Source organism: Anomaloglossus baeobatrachus, chromosome 5, assembly GCF_048569485.1.
Source record: "Anomaloglossus baeobatrachus isolate aAnoBae1 chromosome 5, aAnoBae1.hap1, whole genome shotgun sequence".
In the NCBI taxonomy this organism is placed as follows: Eukaryota; Metazoa; Chordata; class Amphibia; order Anura; family Aromobatidae; genus Anomaloglossus; species Anomaloglossus baeobatrachus.
The window spans coordinates 581,133,550-581,146,330 of NC_134357.1; the positions used below are offsets into that span (position 1 = coordinate 581,133,550).

At 46.7% G+C, this 12,781-nt stretch overlaps 1 protein-coding gene across 1 annotated transcript in view; it reads right to left on the reverse strand.

The window, feature by feature from the left end:
* Window positions 1-12,781, reverse strand: part of LOC142313127 (uncharacterized) — a 184,808-nt gene that overhangs the window by 151,926 nt on the left and 20,101 nt on the right. Inside the window, exon 5 of the mRNA XM_075352113.1 lies at window positions 2,645-4,728. Within this exon, the coding sequence (XP_075208228.1) occupies window positions 2,645-4,728 (2,084 nt within the window). The remainder of the gene's footprint in view (window positions 1-2,644; window positions 4,729-12,781) is intronic.

Consider the following 12,781-nt stretch of genomic DNA (forward strand, 5'->3'; position numbering starts at 1 on the left):
CACAGAGGCCAGGAAGCCACAGAGGCCAGGAAGCCACAGAGACCACAGCGGCCAGGAGGCCCAGAGACCAGGAAGCCCTGAGGCCAGGAAGGAACAGAGTCCAGGAAGTACAGAGACCAAGAAGCACAGAGGCCAGGAAGCACAGAGGCCAGGAAGCACAGAGGCAAGAGGCACGAGGCCAGGAGGCAACCGAGGCACGCGGCCAGGAAGCACAAGACACAGAGGCAGGACACACAGAGGCCCGAAGGCAGGAGGCACCGAGGCCAGGAGGCGCAGAGGCTCAAGGCCAGGAGGGACAGAGGCCCCAGGCCAGGAGGCACAAAGGTCCGAGGCCAAGAGGCACAAAGGCCTGAGGCCAAGAAGCACAAAGGCCCGAGGCCAGAAGGCACAGAGGCCCGAGGCCAGAAGGCACAGAGGCCCAAGGCCAGGAGGCACAGCGGCCCAAGGCCAGGAGGCACCGAGGACCAACGCCAGGAGGCACAGAGGACCAAGGCCAGGAGGCACAGAGGACCAAGGCCAGGAGCACGAGGCCCGGAAGCACGAGGCGAGGAAGCACGAGGCCAAGAGACACAGAGGCCCGAGGCCAGGAGGCCCGGGGGCCAGGAGGCACAGGGATCAGGAGGTCAGGAGGCCCAGAGACCCAAAACCAGGAGGCGCAAAGGCCAGGAAGCTCAGAGGCCAGGAGGCCCAGAGGCCAGGAGGCCCAGAGGCCAGAGGTCACAGAGGCCAGGAGGCCCCGAGGCCACAGAGGCCAGGAGGTCCAGAGTCCACAGAAGCCAAGAGGCCCAGAGGACGCAGAAGCCAAGAGGCCCAGAGGACACAGAGGCCAGAAGGCTCAGCCAGAAGGACACACACCGGCCACAGAGGCCAGGAGGACACACAGGCCACATGGGCCAGGATACACAGAGGCCACAGGGGCCCGGAGGCCACAGGGGCCACAGGGGCCAGGAGACCACAGAGGCCACAGGGGCCAGGAGACCACAGAGGCCACAGGGGCCAGGAGACCACAGAGGCCACAGGGGCCAGGAGACCACAGAGGCCAGGAGACCACAGAGGCCACAGGGGCCAGGAGTCCACAGAGGCCACAGGGGCCAGGAGTCCACAAAGGCCACAGGGGCCAGGAGTCCACAAGGGCCACAGGGGCCAGGAGTCCACAAAGGCCACAGGGGCCAGGAGTCCACAAGGGCCACAGGGGCCAGGAGTCCACAGAGGCCACAGGGGCCAGGAGTCCACAGAGGCCAGGAGTCCAAAGAGGCCACAGGGGCCCGGGGTCCACAGGGGCCAGGAGTCCACAGGGGCCAGGAGTCCACAGAGGCCACAGGGGCAAGGAGTCCACAGAGGCCACAGGGGCCAGGAGTCCACAGAGGTCACAGGGGCCCGGAGTCCACAGAGGCCACAGGGGCCCGGAGGCCACAGAGGCCCGGAGGCCACAGAGGCCGGGCCATAGAGGCCGGGCCACAGAGGCCAGAAAGGCCCCGAGGCCACCGAGGCTAGGAGACCACAGGGGCCACAGGGGCCAGGAGGCCCAGCCGCCGTCCATGCGGCAGAATCCAGCTCCAAAGGCCCGCTCACTGGGCCTTAAGCAACGCACCGACCCCGGACGGGCGGCAGGGGGAAGGGCAGGCAGAGACTCTTTGATGATCCTCCGTGCACTGCCGGGCCACCGCCGAGGAGACAGAGCGCGGACGCGGCCCCGGACACATCGCACACGCCTTGCAGCCGGAAGGCGCAGCCCGCGACACAGGGAGAGGCGCCGGCCTCCGTGCACTGCCGGCGACAGACAGCAACTTACCGACCATGCAGCGTCCGGCTCAGGAAGGAGGGGTCCACGGGCTTCACCAGGAACCTTCCCGGTCCACTCCCCCGGAAGCGCTCCTGTGCACTTCCGGGACACGGCAGCAGAGAGCGCGCGCTGACGCGGCAGGGCCCCCCCTGCCGCGCACGAGCAGAGCAACCCGGAAGAAGTAGGCACGCGCATGTGCAGGCGCCATTTCCCTGGAGGCAAAGCCGGACCAAAGGAAAGAGGACGAGGTGCACCGGAGGACGGAGTCCACGAGGGGAGCTCCACCGACCGTGCTTCTGGACCCTGAGCTCCGCCGTTCCCTCGGAGACCGCACGGACTCAACCGGACCCAGGTACTGTAGGTTCCTCTCCATGCAGGACAGGAAACCAACTGATGAGGGAGGGGGACCGCCCCTTTTTTATCTGTAGGTTTCCTGTCCTGAAGGGGGCGGATCCCTCTCTCGTGGGTGCTGTCGTGACGAAAGGAAAAATACAATAATTTCTAAAAAGAAAGAAAATGGTTCTTTTCCTCACAAATTCTTACTTAAGGAATTGCAGCCGATTTTAGGATAAAACCCTTTGAATTATGATACATCATGATGGCTTCTCCCGTGTGACTCATCTGACAACAGGACCTGATTAATGATGAAAACATTTGGCAAATTCTGAAACCAATATTGGCTGCTCTGCTCTGTTGGTTTTCTGATGTGGGCAAGACTTGATTTACCAGTTATACATTTCAATTATTCACAACATGAAAAAGGTTCCTTCCCTGTGTGGCTTCTTCACATGTTTAACAAGATGTGATTTATGAAAATTACATTTCCCACATTCAGAACATAAAAATTATTTATTTTGTGTGATTTTTTTTATGGTAAACAAGACCTGATTTCCTAGTAAAACATTTCCCACATTCTGAACATGAAAATGGCTTCTCCCCGGTGTGAGATCTTTGATGCACAACAAGTTCTGATTTCCTAGTAAAACATTTCCCACATTCTGAACATGAAAATGGCTTCTCCCCAGTGTGAGATTTTTGATGCTGAACAAGTTTTGATTTTTGAATAAAACATTTCCCACACTCTGAACATGAAAATGGCTTCTCCCCTGTGTGAAGTTTTCCATGGTCAACAAGACTTGATTTACTAGTAAAACATTTACCACATTCCAAGCATAAAAATTTCTTTGCCCCTGTGTGATTTTTCTTATGCCTAACAAGATTTGATTTCCGAATAAAACATTTCCCACATTCTGAACATGAAAATGGCTTCTCCCCGGTGTGAGATCTTTGATGCACAACAAGTTCTGATTTCCTAGTAAAACATTTCCCACATTCTGAACATGAAAATGGCTTCTCCCCAGTGTGAGATTTTTGATGCTGAACAAATTTTGATTTTTGAATAAAACATTTCCCACATTCTAAACATGAAAATGGCTTCTCCCCAGTGTGACATCTTTGATGCCTAACAAGATCTGATTTCCGAATAAAACATTTCCCACACTCTGAACATGAAAATGGCTTCTCCCCAGTGTGACATCTTTGATGTACAACAAGATCTGATTTTTGAATAAAACATTTCCCACATTCTGAACATGAAAATGGCTTCTCCCCGGTGTGAATTCTTTGATGCACAACAAGTTCTGATTTCCAATTAAAACATTTCCCACATTCTGAACATGAAAATGGCTTCTCCCCTGTGTGAATTCTTTGATGCACAACAAGTTCTGATTTCCAATTAAAACATTTCCCACATTCTGAACATGAAAATGGCTTCTCCCCAGTGTGAGATCTTTGATGCTGAACAAGTTTTGATTTCCGGCTAAAACATTTCTCACATTCTAAACATGAAAATGGCTTCTCCCTGGTGTGAGATCTTTGATGCACAACAAGATCTGATTTTTGAATAAAACATTTCCCACATTCTGAACATGAAAATGGCTTCTCCCCGGTGTGAGATCTTTGATGCACAACAAGATCTGATTTTTGAATAAAACATTTCCCACATTCTGAACATGAAAATGGCTTCTCCCCGGTGTGAGATCTTTGATGCCGAACAAGTTTTGATTTCCAATTAAAACATTTCTCACATTCTAAACATGAAAATGGCTTCTCCCTGGTGTGACATTTTTGATGCCTAACAAAATCTGATTTTTGAATAAAACATTTCCCACATTCTGAACATGAAAATGGCTTCTCCCCGGTGTGAGATCTTTGATGCACAACAAGATCTGATTTTTGAATAAAACATTTCCCACATTCTGAACATGAAAATGGCTTCTCCCCGGTGTGAGATCTTTGATGCTGAACAAGTTTTGATTTTTGAATAAAACATTTCCCACATTCTAAACATGAAAATGGCTTCTCCCCAGTGTGACATCTTTGATGCCTAACAAGATCTGATTTCTGAATAAAACATTTCCCACACTCTGAACATGAAAATGGCTTCTCCCCTGTGTGAAGTTTTCCATGGTCAACAAGACTTGATTTACTAGTAAAGCATTTACCACATTCCAAGCATAAAAATATCTTCGCCCCTGTGTGATTTTTCTTATGCATAACAAGATTTGATTTCTGAGTAAAACATTTTCCACATTCTGAGCATGAAAATGGCTTCTTCCCTGTGTGAGTTTTTTGATGGATATTAAGATGTGATTTCCTGGTAAAACATTTCCCACATTTTGAACATGAAAATGGTTTCACCCTTGTAGGAGCCGTTTCATGTTCCACATCCCTTCTGTAACTTTTATTTTGCTTACAATTCTGTGATAAATCGGAATTTTGGACTTGCTTGAAAAGATCTGATGATGAAGCTTTCAGAGGAAGGACTGGAGGTATATTTGGGGCAACAGCATGCTCTTCATATGTATCATGTGTGATACTTTGATCTTCTGTTTTAAATTCTGAAGATGATAGATTTCCATCTGAACTCCCAATACAGTCATCTGCTAAAAATAAACACAATGTTATTATTTTTTATAATATTATCTTGAAAGTACATTTTTTTTTTTTTTTTTAACTATATTTTTATTCAAATTTTTCAATAACATAACATTGGCATAAGCGAATTCAGCATTGTAAATTCAACATTACATTGTCATGTTTGATCATCCCAAATTCCATACCAATTTTTAAAATCAATAACCATAACATGGCAAGATAAAGCAAAGGAAAGCAGCGACCCCTTAACCCATCATTCTTATCATTCCCCCCATTGAACCCTTGTGAACATGGTAATGACATATAATAAAGAAGTCCCACTCAAATCGGTTATTTCCCCCTCTCCTTTTAGTCAGCTTTCGGCCTTTCCTCCCCCACCTCCAAGCCATCCAATGTATCCTTCAATTTTTCAGTATGATACCAGACTGTGTCTTTGAAAGGTGACATAATCCTGACTATCTCCTCCCGAGTACAATAGGCCAGTATGAATTTCTTCCATTTGTTAAAGTGCTGTCGTATTCTATCCGCCCTCCTTTCTGCATCCAATCCTTCTATTTCAAGAAGATGCATGAGCTGACCCAAGATCTCTTCAATCGCGGGGACCCTAGACTCCAACCAATTTTTTAGTATCGCTCTCTTGGCTGCCAGAAGTATCACATGTATAAGTCTGGGTGGGTTAGTCATCTTCCCTTTGGTATCGTTCCCCTCCTCCCAATGGTGAAAAATAGCGAACCCAGGTGAGAGCCGAACTTCAAGACCCCACACCTTTTGTATACAACTTTTGATCTGTGACCATAATGGACTCAAATGGGGGCAGGACCACAACCCGTGAAGGAGATCAGTTCCACTACTCTTACACTTAGGGCAATACGTAAGCCTGTCTGGCTTTGTTGCTGATGGAGGGAGATTAAAACCATAAATTGCCTTGTGCATAATTCTAAATTGGGTTTCTCGCCAATTCTCATTTAAAATTGATTTACGAAGAGCATTCCACCCTCCCCTAATTTTTACCCCCATAGACGGGTCCTCAAATTGTTTTTCCCAAGATTTAAATAAACCTTCCGGGTGCTGTCCTATTAATAGATCACGCATGGCTCCATAAAGAAAAGAGATAGATGATGAAGTTATTGAGTTCTTTACCAGACAATCAAAAGAGTTAAATACTACCTCCTGGGTCACATCATGCAACTGAGTCATAATACTATATCTCACTTGGTCATATTGGATTACTTGGTTAGGCCCCAGGCCATACTGCGCTATAATTTCGTCTCTACTCAACCATCTAGGCTCTGAGGTGTGCAAGAGATGAGCAACAGTCCTTATACCCCGCACCTTCCACTCTTCAAACAGCTTATTGCTTGTCCCCTGCACAAACTCTGGATTCCCCCATATAGGCAAGTATTTGGATATTTTATGGGGAAGTTTGTAGTTTTTCCTCAACGCCTTCCACGCTGCAATCGTGTCTTTAAATAAGGAAGAGTGCTTGATTTTCACAGGGAGATTAGCCTGCCTAGTATGAAGCAATGCCACCAGATCCCAAGGCTGTGCATAGTCTCTCTCAAGCTCCAACGCTGAATAATGCCTAGAGCCTTTAATCCAATCCAATATATATCTAGTCAAACAGGCTATATTGTAACCCCGAATGTTCGGCAAACTCAGACCTCCATGAACCTTAGATGCCATCAGCTTCTTAAGCCCTATACGAGGGCGTTTCCCCCTCCAAATGAAGTGTGAAAAAGCTCTATTTAGCTGGACAATATCTTTATGCTTGAGAAGCAGGGGAAGTGTTTGAAGATGATACATTAATTTTGATATCGACATCATCTTAATTAGGTGGACTCTACCAATTATGTTCAATGGAAGGTCGTGCCATCTTTTAAGATCTTGCTCTATTTGGCTCAGAAGGGGTGGATAGTTTAGACTATAAAGGGTTGCCGGAACCTTACCTATTTTAACTCCCAGGTATGTGATATATGACTTAGCCACTGTAATTCCTTCAAAAGGGTTCTGCTCCCGTGTTTGAACATTTGTCCCTCCCAGGTATAGGAGCTCGCACTTTGACGCATTAATCTTGAAGCCTGAGTACGCTCCAAACTCTCGCAAAATTTGTAAAATCTCGGGGACCTGCTGAGCTGGATTCGAAAGGAAAAGCAAAATGTCATCCGCAAAAAAAGCTGACTGAATTTGTCTATTATTTACAGAAATACCCTGGAAGGTGCTATGTGTAGATAACAATCGTACCAATGGTTCCAGAGCCAGATTAAAAAGTAATGGGGAAAGGGGGCAACCCTGTCTGGTTCCTTTCAGTAACGGAAAAGGGGCTGACAGATATCCTGGAATGTAAACTTGAGCCTTCGGATTTGTGTAAATTTCTCTAATGTAGGTATAAAATGACCCCGAAAAACGCATTTCATCTAGAACTCTATAAAGCCATGACCACTCAATATTGTCAAAGGCTTTCTCGGCATCTATTGTAAGCAAAGCGGGAGATTCTCCTTTCAGAGGCCGAAGGTTAACCCTATCCAGGACAAGAAGAACTTTTCTAATATTTAGTGTCCCTGATCTTTTCTGAATGAAACCGGCCTGTGCTGGGGAAATCAGTTGGGGAAGAATTATAGCTAGACGATTTGCCATAATCTTTGACATTATCTTCATATCTAGGTTGATAAGTGATATGGGCCTATACGAACCCGGATCCTTCGGGTCCTTCCCCTGTTTAGGGATCAATTTTATATATGCCCGGTTATTATTTTGGAAAGACGCATTACCGTCTAGTATGCTATTATACAGCTCTAGTAATGTAGGTAAGATCTCTTCCTTTACTGTTTTATAGAATTCTCCCGTAAATCCGTCAGGGCCAGGGGCTTTATAATTATGCATGGAGTTGATTGTCCCCAATACTTCTTCCCCCGTAATTTTGGCATTCAGAAAAGTGCGATGCTCTTCTGTGAGTCGAGGTAGTGTCACTTTAGATAAAAGATTATTATCAGGAAATTTGTCTCGCTTTTCCGACGAATAAAGGTTTCTATAATACGTGCCTAAAGTCTCAATTATTGTCTTAGGGTTTTTGTGTATCTCCCCCTTTTGATTTTTTATTTCCATGGGTCCCTGAGTTATAATCCTATTTTTCGCTAAGTTGGCCAGTATTTTCCCTGCTTTATTTCCAAAGCGATGTAATGTAGCTTCTTGCATTGACCTAGCCATTTGTTCCCGTTTTTCCGCCCACTCATTAAAAGCTCTTTGGGCTATTACCCATCTATCTCTATGGTCCCTATCAGGATGCTTTTGAAAAGAAGTATATGCTTCCCTCAATTTATGGGAGGTTTCAGTAAATTTAAGATGAGCCTTTTTCTTCAAATAGGAAACATGTGCTATCGTTCTGCCCCGTAATACTGCCTTCGCCGTGTCCCATAATAACATAGGTGTGTCTTTATGTTGATCATTATGTACCATAAATTCCGTCCACCATTCCTTTAATTTCAAGGAAAAATCTTCGTTATCTTTAAGGAAGGAAGGATATCTCCACAGATAGTCCGTTCCTCTGGGATAAATGTTTGCTAGGTCTAGCACCACCGGGGCATGGTCAGAAATCACCAAATCCTGGCTAGTAGCTGAGTGGAGCGCACGTACCAGGTTCCCTGAAATAAGAAAGTAGTCAATGCGAGACCAGGAGCTATTAGCATGTGAATAGTGCGTAAATTCCCTATCCTGAGGGTGCAGTAGTCTCCACGCATCCCATAAGGCCGTGGCATTTAACAGAGGACGCATAACTTTATCATGGCCGCGCGGTACATTTGGGGGGCCTTTAGCATTTTTCCTGTCCTCTAGCACAGATACCACCGAGTTGAAATCCCCCCCAATTATTAGATTAAAATGGGCATGTTCTAAAATTTTGGCCTCAAGTCGTTGAAAGAATGATTTGTTGTTTTCGTTCGGGGCATAAATATTAAAGATTTTATAAATTCCTCCAGGTATCTCCACTGAGATCATCTGAACCCTACCTTCCGTGTCTGCATATGTTTCCAGGACTTGATGTTGTAATCTCCTACTTACTAATGTAATAACCCCTGCTTTCCTTTTAACTGAAGATGACCCATAGACTCCTCCAACCCATAATTTCCCCATCCTCTGCATGTCTGAACCTTCCAGATGAGTTTCCTGAAGGAGCGCAATGTCCGGTTTGAGGCGATTAAGGTGGCGTAATATCTTAATTCTTTTTTGGGGGGAACGTAACCCCTTAACATTCCAGGTGACTATTCTCATAAAGCACATGTAATAAATGGAAATCCTGCCTTTCGTTTACCATGTTTTTGCTGCCCTCTCTTGCCAAAAAAAAAAAATTCAACCAATTAGACAATTGAACATAGTGCTCACTTGCAATAGTGAGAGTAGTAGTAATAATAATAACTCTGTGTAAAATCTTTGCTACTTCACTTGAATCCAAAATCCCCAAACATTTCAAACATCTCCCTCCCCTCCCCCCCCCAACTATACCATAATACTCAGACTTCACTTTTTTCTGATCATTTTCCAAGCTCAGTCAACCTTATACTTATAGCGTTTAACCAATATAAAGGAGTGTCCCACCTACAAAGAAAGAGAGAGAAGGAAAAAAAAAAAAAAAAAAAAAGAAAAGTTCTCTTTCCTTTCCTCCGCCTCAGATTTCTTGAACTTTTTCCACTGCGGCTTCTCCAGCCTAAATCAAAAACAGGTGTCCCACCTTGAACTTTACACATCCGACATTTGTCTATTTGTCTCAGGTTCCCTTAAGTTCCTTGTTTTGTTGTCTCCAGTCCTTCGGGGAAGCTGTAGCGTGCTTCACAGAGCTCCCTTTGGTCACTCTCTGGTTCGGTGAGTCGTTGCGCCCTTGTCCTGGAGAATTCCTGAGGTCACGAGGACTGCTGATCCGCTCAATAAAGGCCTCTGCCTCCTTTGGACTTGAGAAAGAATTGTAGGATCCATCCTGATGTCTGATAATCAACGTTGCCGGGTACTTTAACTGGAAGCGAATATTTCTCTTAAATAAGGCAGAGCATATGTATGAGAATGCCCTCCGCTGCCGTGTGACCTCCGCAGAAAAATCCTCGAAGAGCAAGATGCGCGAGCCTTTCACCTCCAAGGGATGTTTCAATTTCTTGTATGCCTGTAATATTTCCTGTTTATCGGAGAAGTCCAAGTATTTCATTATGACTTGTCTTGGGCGTCTGTTATTTTCACTCTCATCACCTCTCCTTGGCGGACCAATGCGGTGCACCCTTTCCACTTTTCTCCTTCCTGCTACTCCCAGGGTTGTAGGAATAGTGGATTCACACAATGTACGTAGCTCACCAACCGGGTATGTTTCAGGCAGGCCGACAATGCGCAAATTGCTTCTTCTGGAGCGGTTCTCTAGATCGTCCACACGGTCCCTCAGGGTCAGATTCTCCCTGGCCAGACGCATGACTGTAGTGTGGTCAGAGCTGAAGTCCTCCTCTAACGTCGACATTTTGGTTTCCATAGCCGCAACCTGTTCCACCGTCTCATCAAGTTGGTTCTGTATGGCACTGAGAGCTTTTGCTATTGATGCTTTAATTGTAGCGGAGATGTCAGGTAGCAAACGATTGGCAACTTCATCAGCCAGACGCTTATAATCCACACCCTCCACTGTTTTGAATACATCCGGGGTCCCCGGGGAATCCTCCATCTCCATCTGATGAGTATTTTCAGGTGACCGAGGGACACTTAATTCTGTATGGGCAGTCACAATCTTTTTTTCACACTGTACGCTGGATGTATGAGGATTTTGTGTTTTGGAGCTGCTGCGCAGCAGGTATCTTTCCATCAAATAGTGAATGAAGGGACGTAAGTTTTGACACTGATTTAGTGTGGGTTGTCAGACAAATCTTGATTCTGCTCCCCCTTTTGTTTATTCTCACTTTCACCCCTTTCTCCCCCCTGCCAGAGTTATATGAATTCTCACTGTCCTGAAACTTTGCAGGGATGTATGTTTAAACTTCCCTCCTTCAGCTTCTTTCACTTTCTCCAGAGCTTTGCACTGAGTCTGTATGCCTAGAGATTCAGCACCTGCTTATGCACAGGTCTGGACAAGATGGGGGAAGGGCCCAGGGATTCCCAGCTTTTTAACTCTTAGCTCTTTGCAGAACTTGTCAGTAGCGTGTTGTTTGCTGCTGATATCTTATCAGGACTCCAGGAGATTTATTATTCTGCTGCCGGTTAACTGCTTAGTGCTGGGGGAGTGAGTGCAAGGTAAGCTGCGTCCTGCTCTCTGTGTACAGATCTGATTTTAGTGCAGGGCAGGCTCCGGCGCCATCTTTATCATGCTGCCAGATCTTGAGAGGGAGGGGGAGAGCGAAATTCACCGCGCTGTTTCAAGTAATTATCCCCATGGACTTCCCTGCATGTAGCAACTTCACTCACCGGTGGAATGGAGCGGGGGAGGCTGGTGGGTTGTCCGGTATATATGTCAGAGCTGCAGGGAATGACAGAGCTCAGGCGACCTGTGTCCTACATGATCAGCGCAGGAGCCGGAAGTTGAAAGTACATTTTTTTTAAACCATAACATCAGAAATTAAATTAGAAATAAATGTATCCTGAATCTGTTGTCCAATTTCGATCTAAAGCGGGCTTTACACGCTACGATATATCAAACGATATATCTTCAGGGTCACGTCGTAAGTGACGCACATCCGGCGCCGTTTGACATATCGTAGCGTGTGACAGCTACGAGCGTCATTTAACGAGCAAAATTACTCACCTTATCGTTGCTCGTTGACACGTCGCTCATTTTCTAAAAAAAAAAAAAAAAAAAAAAAAAATTGCACGTTCTACTGCGTGCCGGTTGTTCATCGTTCTCGGGGCAGCACACATCGCTCCGTGTGACACCCCGGGAACGCTGAACTGCAGCTTACCTGCGTCCCGCCGCTAATGCGCAAGGAAGGAGGTGGGCAGGATGTTTACTTCCCGCTCATCTCCGCCCCTCCGCTGCTATTGGCCGGCCGCTGTGTGACGTCGAACGTCCCTCCCCCTTCAGGAAGAGGATGTTCGCCACGCACAGCGAGGTCATTTGGAAGGTAAGTACGTGTGACGGAGGTTTACGACTTTGTGTGACACGGGCAACAAATTGCCCATATCGCACAAACGAAGGGGGCGGGTGCGATCGCAAATGCGATCGCACGAGAAATTGATACATGTAAAGCAGGCTTAAGAGTAGTGATGAGTGATCCCCCCCGATGGTCGGGATCGGGGAGACTCATTGAATCATTTTGTGAAGTTCGAGATCGGGATCGAGATAACATGATCGTGCATCCAATCGCCGATCTTGGACTTTACAGTTATGGGATGGGGCGGGGGGCTGTAAAATAAAGAATACAGTTAATAATAAACATTGTCATTATACTTACAGATCCCGCGACGTATCCTGCACTCTGTCTCCCGCTGCTTCTGCTTCCGAGTACGATCATGCGGTGTCCTCCCGGTAACCAAAAGACCTTCCGTGACGTCATAGCCATATGATCAGTCACATGGGAATGTTGTATTATCCCATTGGCTACAGACTGGGTCACATGATTATGACATCGTGCAAAGGTCCTGTAGTGTCAGCATGCTCGCCGGTACACGGTGCTTTCCCAAGCAGCTCAGTACTCTGTAAACTCAGCGACCGCTGTGTACCAGCGAGATGCTCAGGCACATGCTCGGCTCCCCCTCCCTGCATGTTGGCGCTCTTTACACAATCAGCCAACATGCAGGGATTGGCTACCACAGCCGGTGATGAATAGCGTCGCCAGAATCAGGTGATCGGAGATCACCGTTACTATAGTATAGTAACCCGTTCGTTAGGCTACTAAGTCAACGGTGGCAGCAGTGAAATCCCCGCTTACCAACCCAAAGCCTCTGATCACTCATTGAGTGATTAGACAGTGCGGGAGCAGCAGCGCTCTTCCTCCCCCTCGTGCATTCTGATATAGCAGAGCTAGATGAGTGACAGAAGACCAGGATCGTGGAGGGGTGAGAGGGAGTAATAAAGATGGACTCCCTAAGTGTGTCTGTGTATTTATTTCTAAT